The sequence below is a fragment of the Tachypleus tridentatus genome, chromosome 7, assembly GCF_004210375.1.
Source record: "Tachypleus tridentatus isolate NWPU-2018 chromosome 7, ASM421037v1, whole genome shotgun sequence".
NCBI classification, from domain to species: Eukaryota; Metazoa; Arthropoda; class Merostomata; order Xiphosura; family Limulidae; genus Tachypleus; species Tachypleus tridentatus.
In genome coordinates, this window is record NC_134831.1 from 113,305,188 (window position 1) to 113,322,465 (window position 17,278).

Sequence of the window (17,278 nt, forward strand, 5' to 3'; positions counted from 1 at the left end):
TCATGGAAAGTGTTACAAACATAGACTTCTTGTTTCACGTTTCTGAACTGTGATAAATTTGTGACCTGTTTTTCTTACTAATGTCATGGAAAGTGTTACAAACATAGACTTCTTGTTTCACCTTTCTGAACTGTGATAAATTTGTGACCTGTTTTTTCTTACTAATGTCATGGAAAGTGTTACAAACATAGACTTCTTGTTTCACCTTTCTGAACTGTGATAAATTTGTGACCTGTTTTTTCTTACTAATGTCATGGAAAGTGTTACAAACATAGACTTCTTGTTTCACCTTTCTGAACTGTGATAAATTTGTGACCTGTTTTTTCTTACTAATGTCATGGAAAGTGTTACAAACATAGACTTCTTGTTTCACGTTTCTGAACTGTGATAAATTTGTGACCTGTTTTTCTTACTAATGTCATGGAAAGTGTTACAAACATAGACTTCTTGTTTCACCTTTCTGAACTGTGATAAATTTGTGACCTGTTTTTTCTTACTAATGTCATGGAAAGTGTTACAAACATAGACTTCTTGTTTCACGTTTCTGAACTGTGATAAATTTGTGACCTGTTTTTCTTACTAATGTCATGGAAAGTGTTACAAACATAGACTTCTTGTTTCACGTTTCTGAACTGTGATAAATTTGTGACCTGTTTTTTCTTACTAATGTCATGGAAAGTGTTACAAACATAGACTTCTTGTTTCACGTTTCTGAACTGTGATAAATTTGTGACCTGTTTTTTCTTACTAATGTCATGGAAAGTGTTACAAACATAGACTTCTTGTTTCACGTTTCTGAACTGTGATAAATTTGTGAAATGTTTTTTCAGTTGTTTTGCCAGGGCTTATTATGAATTGTTTTCTATAAAACCTACTTTGTTCTCTATCCCCTGACTTGGAAAGTGATCTTACAGCCAGAAACCATTCTGTATTAGTAAAAACACATTACACTTAGTGTTAATTGTTTTCTATAATACCTTCTTTGTTCTCCATCCCCTGACTTGGAAAGTGATCTTACAGCCAGAAACCATTCTGTATTAGTAAAAACACATTACACTTAGTGTTAATTGTTTTCTATAATACCTTCTTTGTTCTCTATCCCTGACTTGGAAAGTGATCTTACAGCCAGAAACCATTCTGTATTAGTAAAAACACATTACACTTAGTGTTAATTGTTTTCTATAATACCTTCTTTGTTCTCTATCCCCTGACTTGGAAAGTGATCTTACAGCCTTATTATTAATTGTTTTCTATAATACCTTCTTTGTTCTCTATCCCCTGACTTGGAAAGTGATCTTACAGCCAGAAACCATTCTGTATTAGTAAAAACACATTACACTTAGTGTTAATTGTTTTCTATAATACCTTCTTTGTTCTCCATCCCCTGACTTGGAAAGTGATCTTACAGCCAGAAACCATTCTGTATTAGTAAAAACACATTACACTTAGTGTTAATTGTTTTATTACTACTTTCAGTTGTGATCAAATGTGTTTTGTTTTTATTTTCATATACTTACCTTTACTATACTCCAACACAAATAAGTAATTATCCTTGTGTTAAACAGTTCCTAAAGTTATGATAGATTATTGAAGTTTTTAAGGTGCAAGTCAGACCATAACATGAATGGTATTGTGATATTCCATTTTAATTGAATGTCACAAAAAGTGAACCAAACAACAATCCAACAAATGGGCTATTAAATTGTGTATCCTATGCACAGACCTATAAAAACCTTTTTTAACTTCTTTATCAACACTTTCAAATTCTCACCTTATTATTAGAGTGAAGTAGAGAATAAGAGAATGTTACATTTCAAATTGTACACAGTGAAAGTGTTTTGTGTGTTTCAAGATAGTACAAGTTTTCTTGACATATGTGCCACTTCTCTCTTTCTGAGTAGTGTTATTTCTGTTGGCTGTGACAACCTGTAAAGATACATAATAGGTCAGATTTTAACTTCATTTTCCAATAAATAAATAAATGAAAGAGAACAACAATTGCAAGCTTTTGTTTTGATTTTTATATTACATTAGAAGATTGTCTGGAAATGTATGGTAACCTAGAACACCTGTTTTTATACTTAAAAAGGTTTGCCTAGAAATAACTTTAGTTAACTTGAAGATTACCTAAGAAGGTTGAGACATTGTTCTCTACTATATTTTGGTAAAAGTGTTAATACCCATACTATCTATCCTGAGATACAAGGTTTAGATATGTTGGTTTATTTTCATTATAAAGACTTTAGATCTACATAAAAATGCAAATGACATGTAAGAGGCCAGCTGATCTCTGGAGCTACTCTAGTATCTGTATAAATGAGTTGTAAGAGACCAGCTGATCTCTGGAGCTACTCTAGTATCTGTATAAATGAGTTGTAAGAGACCAGCTGATCTCTGGAGCTTCTCTGGTATCTGTATAAATGAGTTGTAAGAGACCAGCTGATCTCTGGAGCTACTCTAGTATCTGTATAAATGAGTTGTAAGAGGTCAGCTAATCTCTGGAGCTACTCTAGTATCTGTATAAATGAGTTGTAAGAGACCAGCTGATCTCTGGAGCTACTCTAGTATCTGTATAAATGAGTTGTAAGAGACCAGCTGATCCCTAGAGCTACTCTAGTATCTGTATAAATGAGTTGTAAGAGACCAGCTGATCCCTAGAGCTACTCTAGTATCTTTACAAGCAAGTTGTAAGAGACCAGCTGATCTCTAGAGCTACCCTATAAATGAATTGTAATCAACCAGCTAATCTCTGGAGCTACTCTATAAATGAGTTGTAAGAGACCAGCTGATCTCTAGAGCTACTCTAGTTTCCTTGTATGAAACTTATTTCCATTTAACTTTAATAAAAGATCTTGTTTCTCTCTTTCCATTCTATCCACAAACAAGTAATTTTGATCTTTAGGCCTAATGCATTGCCAAATCCAGTTTTTTTAACAGTGATCCCTCTGTTTGAACATCTTTAAATATTTGTGGACTTGCAAGAATGAACAAAATGTACAACAGTTTAATTAAAATGCTTGAGTACTCATTAGAGGTTAAGAAAACTACCAAGAAACTTCAGTACAAATTGATTTTGGCTTACTTCTTCATCAAAGGTTTTTGTGCCTGTATTGTTTATTTAAAAAATAAGAAAGTTTCATTTCAAAATTAATAAAATACAAAATTTGTTTTGATAATGTATTGATAGTTACATTGTTTCTACCTGTGAGTAAACACTTGTGAAGGTAACTGTATGAACAATATATAATATAAAAATGTAAATACAATGTAAAAATCAGTACTCAGATGTCACAAATGTCCTTATTAGGTTCAAGATTATGAACAGCAACTGACCGACACAAAAGATGACCTTTTGGTCATGGGAGAAATTGCTGGAGAAAGTCAAAATAGTCTTAGTATTACACAGGTATGTATCATTTTGTGTGGGCGTGCATGTGTGTGGAATTGAAATGATTTGATTTGATCAACTGTGTGACATTATTGTAAACAAAAATGTCACAATAGACGTATTAAGATGAGTATAGAGAAAGCTTGACTTTGCAGGAAGTGTTTGTGTGCATTTTTAGGTTGAGATCCTACATTAGTAGTAACTTCAATGTATTTCAACGTAAGGTTTACTATAATAAATGAAACTATATACAGTCCATCGTGTAATAATGCTTCGTATCTGTTATTGTGGTCCGTATAGTTGATAATGATGCAAAAACCTGTGTATTTTTCACGTTATATGGCAGAGTGGCAGGTGGGCTTGTAAGAGAATTCGGTTAAAAAGAAAACAAAATTGACAAATAGATTTCACAAAGATTCAATGATGCATTTTTCAAACACTGTTCTTAAATATTAAAATCACTATCTGGAATTGGCAAATGATGTTCTTACATAATTCTGTGTATTTTTATCGCATTTCTTGGGTTAGGTATTGTATTATCTCCATATGCATCTGTTTATAAACCTGAACTTCTAAGCAAGTTCAACAGTTGTTTATTTTCACAGGAGAACCTAGTCACTGTATCTGAAGAATTAGCACAACTTTACCATCATGTTTGCATGGTGAATGGTGAAACCCCGAGTCGTGTAATGTTGGACCATGTCAAGGGATGTCAGGAGATAAAAGAAAAGGGTGAGGACTATTTTGTTTATATATTTGACCAACCTCACGATCACCAAAAAGAAAATCAAAATCGATCCACATAACACTTTGTGTTTCTGGAATGATTTTAAACTGTAACATGAAACTATATTTGCTTATCCTAAGTAGCTTTAAGTTTTTAACAGTATACACCTATTTATAATTAAGTTTTGTTATCCTTTGAACTGTTTCTAACTACCATCCACTCCATGATAAGTTGTGAATCACTCAGGGCACTTGCAGTTCATGTTAAACTGTTGAATTACATCAGCCACATGTTGCTCACATGCATAGCTTGTGAAACGTTTTTGTTATTTATTTCACATAATCTGATCGTAACTAAAGTAAAATGATCTCTGTTTTTACTTTTAAGGTACTTTTATAGTAATAAATAAACATGAAAAGCACTAAATAAAGTACTTACCCAATATTAGTGATGGTTAATTCTGGAGAACATTTTTGTCTACATTTGAATGCTGGTAGTAGTAATACACAAATTACTTTAAAGAAATAATTTACCAAAGAACATAGACCATAAATAAGCAATTTAATGTAATTCTCACAATTTTTCTGGCTTTTTAACTATGTGGCAAGAGCTATTAGAAATTCATCCAAACTAGTCGATAAGTTTCACACTGGAATATTGCTTGTACTCTGAGTAAAATTGACAATTACCTATTCAGAACATAATGTTATACAATATGTCATTTGATAGGTAAAAAAACTTGACTTTTTTAATTAGTTACAGATAATGTGAAATTAAATGTAAGAGAAAACTATGAATAAATCCTGTAACAGAATATGTCACAGGTGGGTATGGCAGGAATTGTCTGATTGATAGCTCTGTAACTAAATGGAAGTTAAAGCTATAAAAATTATGGTTTATCTGAGTGATAAGGATATTATAGTCAGTAATTTATTACTCTTTTAAGGAGTGGTGGGAAAAATAGAGAAGACAAGATGGTTAGAGAAAATATGTCACATGTATGATACTAGTGGAAAATCAATATTTTTTAAAAATATTTCCTTGTAGAATTGGGACCTTAAAACTTGTATGTTTTTAAAACATGGACTATTAGTTAAGAGTTTATGCTGTAATAATTGGTATAGCTTAAACAAAAAGTATTTAAATAACATTTTGGATGTAAGAAAATAATACATTTTGTTGTGCATCGTAAAGGATACCTGGGGCAAAAGTGTTTAAATTATTTTAAGAATACTTACAGTAAGAAAACTGGAACACTTTAAAGAAATCATTGTAAAGTAGCAGGCTAAGTTTTTAATATATCCGATTCTTTATTTTTGGAGAGAAATATGCTGAATTACTACATGAGGCATTAAAACTAAAAGTGTGTACATTTCTTTGTAGCAAGATTAGATTTTAGTGAAATTTTTAAAGAGTCTTTCAGTTTTGTATAGCAATTATATTGCAAATGGTAACGGTAACACAAATATTATAGATAATAACAGTAATGCAAATTACGTTACACATGGTAATGGTAACATTATATTATACATGATAGTGACAACACAAATTATATTACACAAGGTAACAGTATCGTTTGTTTGTTTTGGAATTTTGTGCAAAGCTACACGAGGGCTATCTGCACTAGCCATCCCTAGCTTAACAGTGTAAAACTAGACGGAAGGCAGATAGTCATCACCACCCACTGCCAACTCTTGGGCTGCTCTTTTTACCAATGAATAGTGGGATTGACCGTCACATTATAATGCCCCCCACAGCTGAAAGGGCAAGCATTTTTGATGCAACAGGGATTCGAACCCGTGACCCTCGGATTACGTGTCGAACACCTTAACCCATCTGGCTATGCCGGGCCCTGGTGACAGTAATGCAAATTATATTACACATGGTGACAAAAACACAAATTATAATACACATGATAACAGTAACATAAATTATATTACAAATGGTAACAGTAACACAAATTACATTACATATGGTAAAAGTAACACAAATTACATTGCACATGGTAACAGTTACCAAAATTACATTGCACGTGGTAACAGTAACGCAAATTACACTTGCACGTGGTAGCAGCAATACAAATTACATTACAAATGGTTATGGTAACAGTAACAAAAATTACATTACACATGGTAATGGTAACATTTTATTATACATGGTAGTAACAACACAAATTATAATACACATGGTAACAGTAATAAAAGTTAAATTGCATGTAATAACATTGCACATGGTACTAATAATGCAAATTGCATGTGTTAATGGTAACAAATTATATTACACATGGTAGTAGCAACACAAATTAATACATATGGAAACAGTAATGCAAATTACATTACATGTGGTAGCCATAACACAGATTATATTATACAAGTTTTTTGTTGCAGAACTTTATCCGTTTTTTGCTTCTGGAACTCTTTCTAAGAAATCTATGTTATCAATGATATTTCTTACTAACTCAGCTTATGTTTCTGATTTAGTGACTTATCAAGTAATTATGTTGGGGTTTTCACAGAAGGAAGCAATCATCAGGAGTCCCAAGGACCATACAGCAAGTTAGACACGCTTAGAGACAAGCTAAAGACAGGCGTATCATTTAATGATGATGGTGAAAAGCCAGACAACAAAGCCGACCCGTCCGTCTGTGGTCGACTGCTGGAAACTATCCACGATCAGGTGCGTCACCTAAAACAGTCAGTCGAGACAACCATTGAAATGAGTCGCCAGAAGGTTCACCATGCAGCCAATACTGATGGTTCATTAGTTGCTGAGATGGTAGAAGTTGAGGAACAAGTTATAAAACTGAAGTCTCTGCTCTCAACAAAGAGGGAACAGATAGCAACCCTCCGAACCGTGCTCAAGGCCAATAAACAGACTGCTGAGGTTGCCTTAGCTAACTTAAAAGCAAATATGAAAAGAAAAACAATTGTGAGTGAAACTATGATTAAGTTAAGAAATGAACTGAAAGCCCTAAAGGAAGATGCTGCAACCTTTGCATCTCTGCGGGCCATGTTTGCTGCTCGGTGTGAAGAGTATGTCACTCAGGTGGAGGAACTGCAGAGGCAACTTGGTGCTGCAGAAGAGGAGAAGAAGACGCTGAATTCCCTCCTCCGGATGGCTATTCAGCAGAAGTTAGCCCTTACCCAGCGTTTGGAAGACTTGGAAATGGATCGGGAGCGTAGCCACATGAGACGGCAAGATGGACGTGGACGAAGCTCTTATCAGCGGGTAAGTTCTGTCAGCAGGTAGTATGTTTTCTTCATTCCCAGGATGTGATCATAGCCATCATCTCCAGCACAGAAATCCACGCTAATATGCCATTTAAGTGAGGTAGAATAGTTGATAAATTTTTGTATGAGCTGTCATTTTCTAATTATGCATTTGTTACAGGTATATATGTATAGCTTCTGTTAAGAATACTGTTATGTTTATTTGAATTAGAGACCTTTACTCAGATTGTTGTTCCTGGTATATAACTCCATTCCAAATAACTATTTTGAAAGTTATAAACTCTCTTATATCTCAGATGTATTATTTTGGTAACTGTTAAAGTATATTCACTAGATTTCATCTTGATAGGAAATTGTTTTACTTAAAGTAATCATTTTTATTACATATACCATGAAATTTATTATCATTTTGTTTTTTAAGCATTGATCGGATCAAAGTTTTAGAAGGTTTTGCTAGTGTGAATTAAAAACCAAATTTTCTAGAAATTATACAAACCCACTTTGTATAATAATTTATCATTCTATTTTACTGTATCAGTCCCACTCTGTATGGTAATCTGTCATTCTATTTTACTGTATCAGTCCCACTCTGTATGGTAATCTGTCATTCTATTTTACTGTATCCATCCCACTCTGTATGGTAATCTGTCATTCTATTTTACTGTATCCATCCCACTCTGTATGGTAATCTGTCATTCTATTTTACTGTATCCATTCCACTCTGTATGGTAATCTGTCATTCTATTTTACTGTATCCATTCCACTCTGTATGGTAATCTGTCATTCTATTTTACTGTATCAGTCCCACTCTGTATGGTAATCTGTCATTCTATTTTACTGTATCCATCCAACTCTGTATGGTAATCTGTCATTCTATTTTACTGTATCCATCCCACTCTGTATGGTAATCTGTCATTCTATTTTACTGTATCCATTCCACTCTGTATGGTAATCTGTCATTCTATTTTACTGTATCCAATCCCACTCTGTATGGTAATTTGTCATTCTGTTTTACTGTATCCAATCCCACTTTGTATAGCTTTTTTTGTCCTTTTGAGAAAGAGTTTTGTATCAGTAATAAACACATGAGAATATTTAATATTTAGTAAACTACTTTGTATCTCCTAAACAAGGTATCTAGTTTTCTGTGATTTCTACTTAAATGGCTGTATATACAAGTATATTTTGTAGTTTAATTACTGAAATGCAACAGTGCAACTCTATATTTTGCTTTATTGGTTTTGGAACTTAAAGTATTTGTTTAAGAAAGATAACTTTTTTATTTTACATCATTGAAATGTTAGTGGCTTTATTCTATCACAGTTCTGGTTTGCACATATACAAGTATTGCATTTGACACAGGAGAACAAAACTAAAATTTAACCATGTATGTAAAAACTTTCCAAACAGAGAGGCAGACCAGGATCCATAAGTTGGGACTGAAGATTTCTTCAAGAGGTGAGGTTGTCACACAATGATTTTATAACCCTGAACTTATTAAATGTACCAAACATTTTCTAGGTTGCTGATTGTGGAGAAGTAATAGTCTTCAAGGTTATGTCACATAATGTCTGTTATTTTTGTATAAATTGCTTTATAAATACTTATCTTATGTGCTTTGTAAAGATTTTTCTTGAAACCAAGCATAACATTAGCCTCAACAAGGGCTTTAAATAACTTCTTAAGATAAACTGCTAGATTTTGTGTGTGGATGGTTGAGGGTATGTGAAAGTTGGTCTTTTAAGAATATTTCATGAAGGGCCAGATATCAGTTAGTGAGAGGTTACATGATGTAGATGGTTTTGGAAGTTGTGTTGTTTGAGTATGAACTCCTCACAAAACAAGACTTTAGGTAATTATTTTGTGCCCATAAAGACATGTGGTCAAGTGAAACCTAGTGTAGCTGTATTTATTTTGGTAAACATTATAGTTTTAAGCTTATAAACACAGTAGAATGGAGTACATTGTTTTATTAAATTATGGAGATTACAATTATGTTAATACATTCATCTTAGTAAGTTATCTTCCTTCCAATTCTATAAAATTGTATATAAGGGGTCTACTTGCTTTGACTCTTAATGTAGAGGTTTCAATTTCAAGTCTTAACTGCTTTATGCTGTTGTGGTTTAAGCAAAACAGTTTACCCAATCACTTTAGTCTATCTACTTATAAAATTGGCAGCAGTTGATGATTGGGAGTTAAGCTGTGATGTATTGGCATCTCCTGGGGTTCAACTTGTGATGGACTGGCATCACATAGGGACAATGTCACCATTTTTGTCTGCTTGTGCCACTGAAACGAAAGTTAATCACACCTGTTGTTGGGGCATGAAGTAAAGTTAACCTGATCATTTTGGGCATTTTCAAGTTCTAAGTAAAAATATGTTATGACAGTATACCCTAGGGTCCTGGGACTCAACATCTGCCACCATGGTAGTATGCTCTTGTTTTCTGGGGTCCAATGTTTGCTATCATTATCTCTAATCATCATTAGTGAGTCTAACACACTCATGTATGTGATGCTCATGTCTTAATATAGGAGAAGAGAATTTCTGCTGTTTTGTGTTTGTTTGTTGTAACCAATTAATACTATGGAAATGCTTCATGGTTGAGATCAGAAAACTTCTGATTTGTTTACAATCAAATATGTATGGTTATGATAGGGAAAACAAAAAGTATTCACATGTTAACTTTATAAATATGTGTAGAGATAGCACAGGGATTCTTGGTGATGATATGAGCCTGGTGGCTAGGAAGCTTGATGTCCAGATACCCTTACAAAGGATATGAGCCTGGTGGCTAGGAAGCTTGATGTCCAGATACCCTTACAAAGGATATGAGCCTGGTGGCTAGGAAGCTTGATGTCCAGATACCCTTACAAAGGATATGAGCCTGGTGGCTAGGAAGCTCGATGTCCAGATACCCTTACAAAGAATATGAGCCTGGTGGCTAGGAAGCTTGATGTCCAGATACCCTTACAAAGGATATGAGCCTGGTGGCTAGGAAGCTTGATGTCCAGATACCCTTACAAAGAATATGAGCCTGGTGGCTAGGAAGCTTGATGTCCAGATACCCTTACAAAGGATATGAGCCTGGTGGCTAGGAAGCTCGATGTCCAGATACCCTTACAAAGAATATGAGCCTGGTGGCTAGGAAGCTTGATGTCCAGATACCCTTACAAAGGATATGAGCCTGGTGGCTAGGAAGCTTGATGTCCAGATACCCTTACAAAGAATATGAGCCTGGTGGCTAGGAAGCTTGATGTCCAGATACCCTTACAAAGGATATGAGCCTGGTGGCTAGGAAGCTCGATGTCCAGATACCCTTACAAAGGATATGAGCCTGGTGGCTAGGAAGCTCGATGTCCAGATACCCTTACAAAGAATATGAGCCTGGTGGCTAGGAAGCTTGATGTCCAGATACCCTTACAAAGGATATGAGCCTGGTGGCTAGGAAGCTTGATGTTCAGATACCCTTACAAAGGATATGAGCCTGGTGGCTAGGAAGCTTGATGTTCAGATACCCTTACAAAGGATATGAGCCTGGTGGCTAGGAAGCTTGATGTCCAGATACCCTTACAAAGGATATGAGCCTGGTGGCTAGGAAGCTTGATGTCCAGATACCCTTACAAAGAATATGAGCCTGGTGGCTAGGAAGCTTGATGTCCAGATACCCTTACAAAGAATATGAGCCTGGTGGCTAGGAAGCTTGACATCCAGACACCTTTACAAAAGATATGAGCCTGGTGGCTAGGAAGCTTGACATCCAGATACCTTTACAAAAGATATGAGCCTGGTGGCTAGGAAGCTTGATGTCCAGATACCTTTACAAAGGATATGAGCCTGGTGGCTAGGAAGCTTGATGTCCAGATACCCTTACAAAGGATATGAGCCTGGTGGCTAGGAAGCTTGATGTCCAGATACCCTTACAAAGAATATGAGCCTGGTGCCTAGGAAGCTTGATGTCCAGATACCCTTACAAAGAATATGAGCCTGGTGGCTAGGAAGCTTGACATCCAGATACCTTTACAAAAGATATGAGCCTGGTGGCTAGGAAGCTTGATGTCCAGATACCTTTACAAAGGATATGAGCCTGGTGGCTTGGAAGCTTAACTTGCAAATTGCAGGTTGAAGGATCAAACTCTCTCTCTTTCAACCATTAGAGTGTTATAATGTTGTAGTCAATTCATTTTTATTGGTAAAGGGTAGCCCAAAAATTGATGTTGGATACAATGACTAGCTGCATTCCTCTAGTCTGTCACTTTGAAATTAAAGAGGACTAGTACAGATAGCCCTCAAGTAGCTTGGTTCAAAATTCAAGAAACAAACTAAATGAAAAAAGGGAGATTGCCCACTGTGAATATAAAACCAGGACAGACAATGGCCAGTTGTTTTTAAGAAATACCAGCTGTTGAGAAGATTATTATTTGTTGTTTTCATATTATTATAGAAAACTTTCCACACTAAGTCATGTAACAATAAATACTGGGTAAAACTGAATTATCTGTTTGAAAATATAAGAGAGAAAAATGTAATATTTGTTTATTTCAATTTGAAATAGCTTTTTACTAATTTTACAAACATTAAAGAATTTTTTTTACATGATAGTGGCATGTGGTAAAGATCTAAAAAGAGTATTGAAGTTTGTTTAGACATTCTGTAGCCATTATATACTGATGAAATAGTTAAAAAACATAAGTAAAGAGTGTGTTGACGTGCTAAGAATTTCCCGTGTTAATTCTAGTTTCCAAGGTGATGAATAAATGTGATGTTTTGCAAATGTCAACCATTTATCTTTACTATTTATAAGCACAGTTATTAGCTCTTTCTATTTGTGTTGTTATTTTGAAAGTTTGTGCTTATTGCTTTACTAATAACAGCTTTGTTTCCTTCCTTCTATTCCAGTTTGTTAAGGATACTTGAAAGATTCTGTTGTGATGTTTGCCGCTCCTGTTAGCTATGGCATGGATAGGTAAAAAGCTCCAACTAAATGCTGTAGAGGAGCCACAAACCTCTTCAGAGAAGGTGTGTGTCAGTTTTCTAGCCACGAGACAAGAAAACAGCATTATCTGCAAATATTGGCTACTGTTTTTTCTGCAACAGTGAATAAATGTAATTGTTGTATTTTATCCTATCTGATATACCATGCATTAATTCAGTACTACGGTTTTTTAATGTTTAAAAATAAGGATAGAAAATCTAAGGCTTCCAGTGAACCTTGAATAGTTTAAGTCTAATTAACTAGAATCCTCATAATGAAGTTGTCCAAATTATGTTTAAGAAACAGCTGAGCTTCATGGGTGATATAGATTTATCAGTATATCAGTAGCTGATTGGAGAACATGAATGATAGTATAACAAAAGCACACAAGTCTAAAGAACCATTGGATTGTTTTATTAACTTATGTGTGATAAACTGATATACTAATGGTTATATGTGAAAACAAAACTAAGTGTTATTTATTTTATTGAATATTTAAGATTTTGTGTTTAAAAATCATGCAAAACTAAAGTCTGTTGAAATATTCTAAATTCTGTGAACAAATATGATTGTATATTATATATATGGATGTAAACTAATATGATTGTATATTATATATATGGATGCCTGACATTGACCAGGAAGATGAGTCACATCACACTTCCTCATATAATGAAATCAATGTCCAATGTTATACTGACATCGTCGCTATTTATGTTTGTCAGGTAAAGTGTAACCACTTAACAGAGAGATATATGTCACAATCAATTGGTATAAACATAATTACCTGTAATAACATTTTATGATACGGGTGGACTATTTACTCTTGTTTTTAGAACAGAATCTCAAACTTCTTGAACAAGGCAGCTTCAAACAGTTATTTAATTTGTTTTTATTTCAGCATTTTATAAGCAATAAAACGTGCCTCAGTTGAATGTCTTGTGGAGTGTTTTCTTAATTATATGTAATAAAACTGGTCATAATTTTCCAAATTTTTCTGATATGACCCATATAGCTAACTGTTTTTGTGCAGCTGTTATGATCCATATCACTATTTTTGTACACATAATATCATCCATATAGCTAACTGGTATTTTACAAATGATATGAATACAGATCATATGATATACAGTGAATTGTAATGGGTTAAAGAACTGTTGTTATGCAACTGATATAACCCGTATAAGTACAAGGCATGTTGTATAGTCCAGAAATTCAGTACATTTTATCACTTCAGACATACACATATAGAAAAAGTTTTATTTTAAATAAACAGAACATGGTAGTTATTGATTAAATAACAAAAATAAACATTATGTGTTCATATAGTTGAGATATATTTTTTACTACTATCATAGATGAATTAGTACAGATAAATATGTCAGTGTTTTCTTCATAAATCAACTTTTTTTATCTCTCCGTCTTTATTATTTCTTAACACAGCAATACAAAATTATGACTAAGTTTATTATTATAGAAAAGTACAAATGTAAAACCATAACTGCTTATTATTTTGTAATATTACAATGCAAAGTCTGGATAGTTAATTTATGTTTTAATATTACTTCAGACAATAATGACTTATTTTACTATTGTTTAAATAGAAGTTGAATGTCATTATTGTTTAATAATACAGTTGAATGTAGTGACTGTTAGTTTATTATTGTTTAATAATACATTTGAATGTAGTGACTGTTAGTTTATTATTGCTTAATAATACATTTGAATGTCGTGACTGTTAGTTTATTATTGTTTAATAATACAGTTGAATGTCATGACTGTTAATTTATTATTGCTTAATAATACAGTTGAACGTCGTGACTATTAGTTTATTATTGCTTAATAATACAGTTGAACGTAATGACTGTTAGTTTATTATTGTTTAATAATACAGTTGAACGTAATGACTGTTAGTTTATTATTGTTTAATAATACAGTTGAACGTAATGACTATTAGTTGTTTATTATTGTTTAATAATACAGTTGAATGTAATGACTATTAGTTGTTTATTATTGTTTAATAATACAGTTGAATGTAATGACTATTAGTTGTTTATTATTGTTTAATACTACAGTTGAATGTAATGACTGTCAGTTTATTATTGTTTAATACTACAGTTGAATGTAATGACTGTCAGTTTATTATTGTTTAATACTACAGTTGAATGTAATGACTGTCAGTTTATTATTGTTTAATACTACAGTTGAATGTAATGACTGTTAGTTTATTATTGTTTAATACTACAGTTGAATGTAATGACTGTTAGTTTATTATTGTTTAATAATACAGTTGAATGTTGTGACTATTAGTTGTTTATTATTGTTTAATACTACAGTTGAATGTAATGACTATTAGTTTATTATTGTTTAATAATACAGTTGAATGTAATGACTGTTAGTTTATTATTGTTTAATAATACAGTTGAATGTTGTGACTATTAGTTGTTTATTATTGTTTAATACTACAGTTGAATGTAATGACTATTAGTTGTTTATTATTGTTTAATACTACAGTTGAATGTAATGACTGTTAGTTTATTATTGTTTAATACTACAGTTGAATGTAATGACTGTTAGTTTATTATTGTTTAATAATACAGTTGAATGTTGTGACTATTAGTTGTTTATTATTGTTTAATACTACAGTTGAATGTAATGACTATTAGTTGTTTATTATTGTTTAATACTACAGTTGAATGTAATGACTGTCAGTTTATTATTGTTTAATACTACAGTTGAATGTAATGACTGTCAGTTTATTATTGTTTAATACTACAGTTGAATGTAATGACTGTCAGTTTATTATTGTTTAATACTACAGTTGAATGTAATGACTGTTAGTTTATTATTGTTTAATACTACAGTTGAATGTAATGACTGTTAGTTTATTATTGTTTAATAATACAGTTGAATGTTGTGACTATTAGTTGTTTATTATTGTTTAATACTACAGTTGAATGTAATGACTGTTAGTTTATTATTGTTTAATACTACAGTTGAATGTAATGACTGTCAGTTTATTATTGTTTAATACTACAGTTGAATGTAATGACTGTCAGTTTATTATTGTTTAATACTACAGTTGAATGTAATGACTGTTAGTTTATTATTGTTTAATAATACAGTTGAATGTTGTGACTATTAGTTGTTTATTATTGTTTAATACTACAGTTGAATGTAATGACTATTAGTTGTTTATTATTGTTTAATACTACAGTTGAATGTAATGACTGTCAGTTTATTATTGTTTAATACTACAGTTGAATGTAATGACTGTTAGTTTATTATTGTTTAATAATACAGTTGAATGTTGTGACTATTAGTTGTTTATTATTGTTTAATACTACAGTTGAATGTAATGACTATTAGTTGTTTATTATTGTTTAATACTACAGTTGAATGTAATGACTGTTAGTTTATTATTGTTTAATACTACAGTTGAATGTAATGACTGTCAGTTTATTATTGTTTAATACTACAGTTGAATGTAATGACTGTCAGTTTATTATTGTTTAATACTACAGTTGAATGTAATGACTGTTAGTTTATTATTGTTTAATACTACAGTTGAATGTAATGACTGTCAGTTTATTATTGTTTAATACTACAGTTGAATGTAATGACTGTTAGTTTATTATTGTTTAATACTACAGTTGAATGTAATGACTGTCAGTTTATTATTGTTCAATAATATAGTTGAATGTCATGACTGTTCGTGTATTGTTGTTTTTGTACATGACAGTGATGACTGCTAGTTTTATCTTAGAGTGTAAAGTTATAACTTGTAGTTTAGCAGTGTTTAAACTGAAAGTAGAAATGTGTCTGAATTCGTTTTTATACTTCTGTATGTTTTTCTGACTTGTGAACTGTTATCTCAAGTATTCTGAGCCCAGTGGTTAGTATGCCAGATTGTGAATCTGAAGGTTTGTGTCTGTATACTATAAAATCATATCTACATTTTGAGGCCATGTAAGTATTATGAGAGTGTTGGTCTTATCGCACTGTTACATTAGCTTAAAATGTTTTAATAATGATTTATATATGTATATATTTAATTCAAGGACAATAAGGGGCCTGTTGACCAACTCAGACCATCTCATTAAACATGAAAATAAAGCACCTTGTATCAGCTCTTATCAGTGAAATATTTATGAAACTTTCCAATCAAGTTTGTTCATCACAGCTGAAGGCAGTCATTCCTGTTGGTGAAATAAATCTGTCTTAGCTGAAAGTGGCTCTTGTTTTGATAAAATTTATACTTCTGTTTCTTAATCTTATCTTACATGCCATTAAGTACTGAGAAAAAATGTCATTCAGTGTTCCGTATACAGTTATAATTAATATGTATTTAAATATGTTAAACTAAAAGTTGTTGGCTTGCAGAAAGTGGAGACATATTGTCATGCTCTCCTTCTGACAGTGGCGATGGGTGGTGATGACTAGCTGCCTTCCCTCCAGTTTTACATTGCTAAATAAGAAATGTCTACTGCAGGTAGCCCTTGTTTAGTGCTGTAACAGTGGTAAGTCTATGAGTTTACAACACTAAAATCAGGGATTAGCTATAAGAAAAACACACAGCTCTCAGGTAGCTGTGCACAAAACAAAATAAACCACATGTGTGTATAAGATGGTTCATTATTAAGTTTGAGATAGAGTACAACTTACCTGGCTGTTTCTTGAACATTTATAGTGTCACGTCTGACAAAACAGTGTTTTCAGGTCAATCATAATTATACCTGATAGAATTAACTAAGTAAGGTGCACACCACAATAAGTAGAGAAGATGAGAGAAATATTTTGAAATCTGGTTCTTGTTTTTAAACAGTATTTATGTACATAGACTACTTCATAAAATAAACATCTCTGTATTAAAAAATACAACAATATTTATGTACATAGACTACTTCATAAAATAAACATCTCTGTATTAAAAATACAACAATATTTATGTACA

General features: G+C 32.5%; 1 protein-coding gene across 2 annotated transcripts in view; it reads left to right on the top strand.

The window, feature by feature from the left end:
- Positions 1 to 13,260, top strand: part of LOC143256422 (protein bicaudal D-like) — a 48,149-nt gene extending 34,889 nt beyond the window's left edge. For both annotated transcript variants that reach the window (XM_076513640.1, XM_076513639.1), the window contains exons 11-15: positions 3,308 to 3,406; positions 3,994 to 4,120; positions 6,631 to 7,343; positions 8,756 to 8,803; positions 12,249 to 13,260. In XM_076513640.1, the coding sequence (XP_076369755.1) occupies positions 3,308 to 3,406; positions 3,994 to 4,120; positions 6,631 to 7,343; positions 8,756 to 8,788 (972 nt within the window). In that variant the 3' untranslated portion in view covers positions 8,789 to 8,803; positions 12,249 to 13,260. The remainder of the gene's footprint in view (positions 1 to 3,307; positions 3,407 to 3,993; positions 4,121 to 6,630; positions 7,344 to 8,755; positions 8,804 to 12,248) is intronic.
- Positions 13,261 to 17,278: the final 4,018 nt, after the last annotated feature.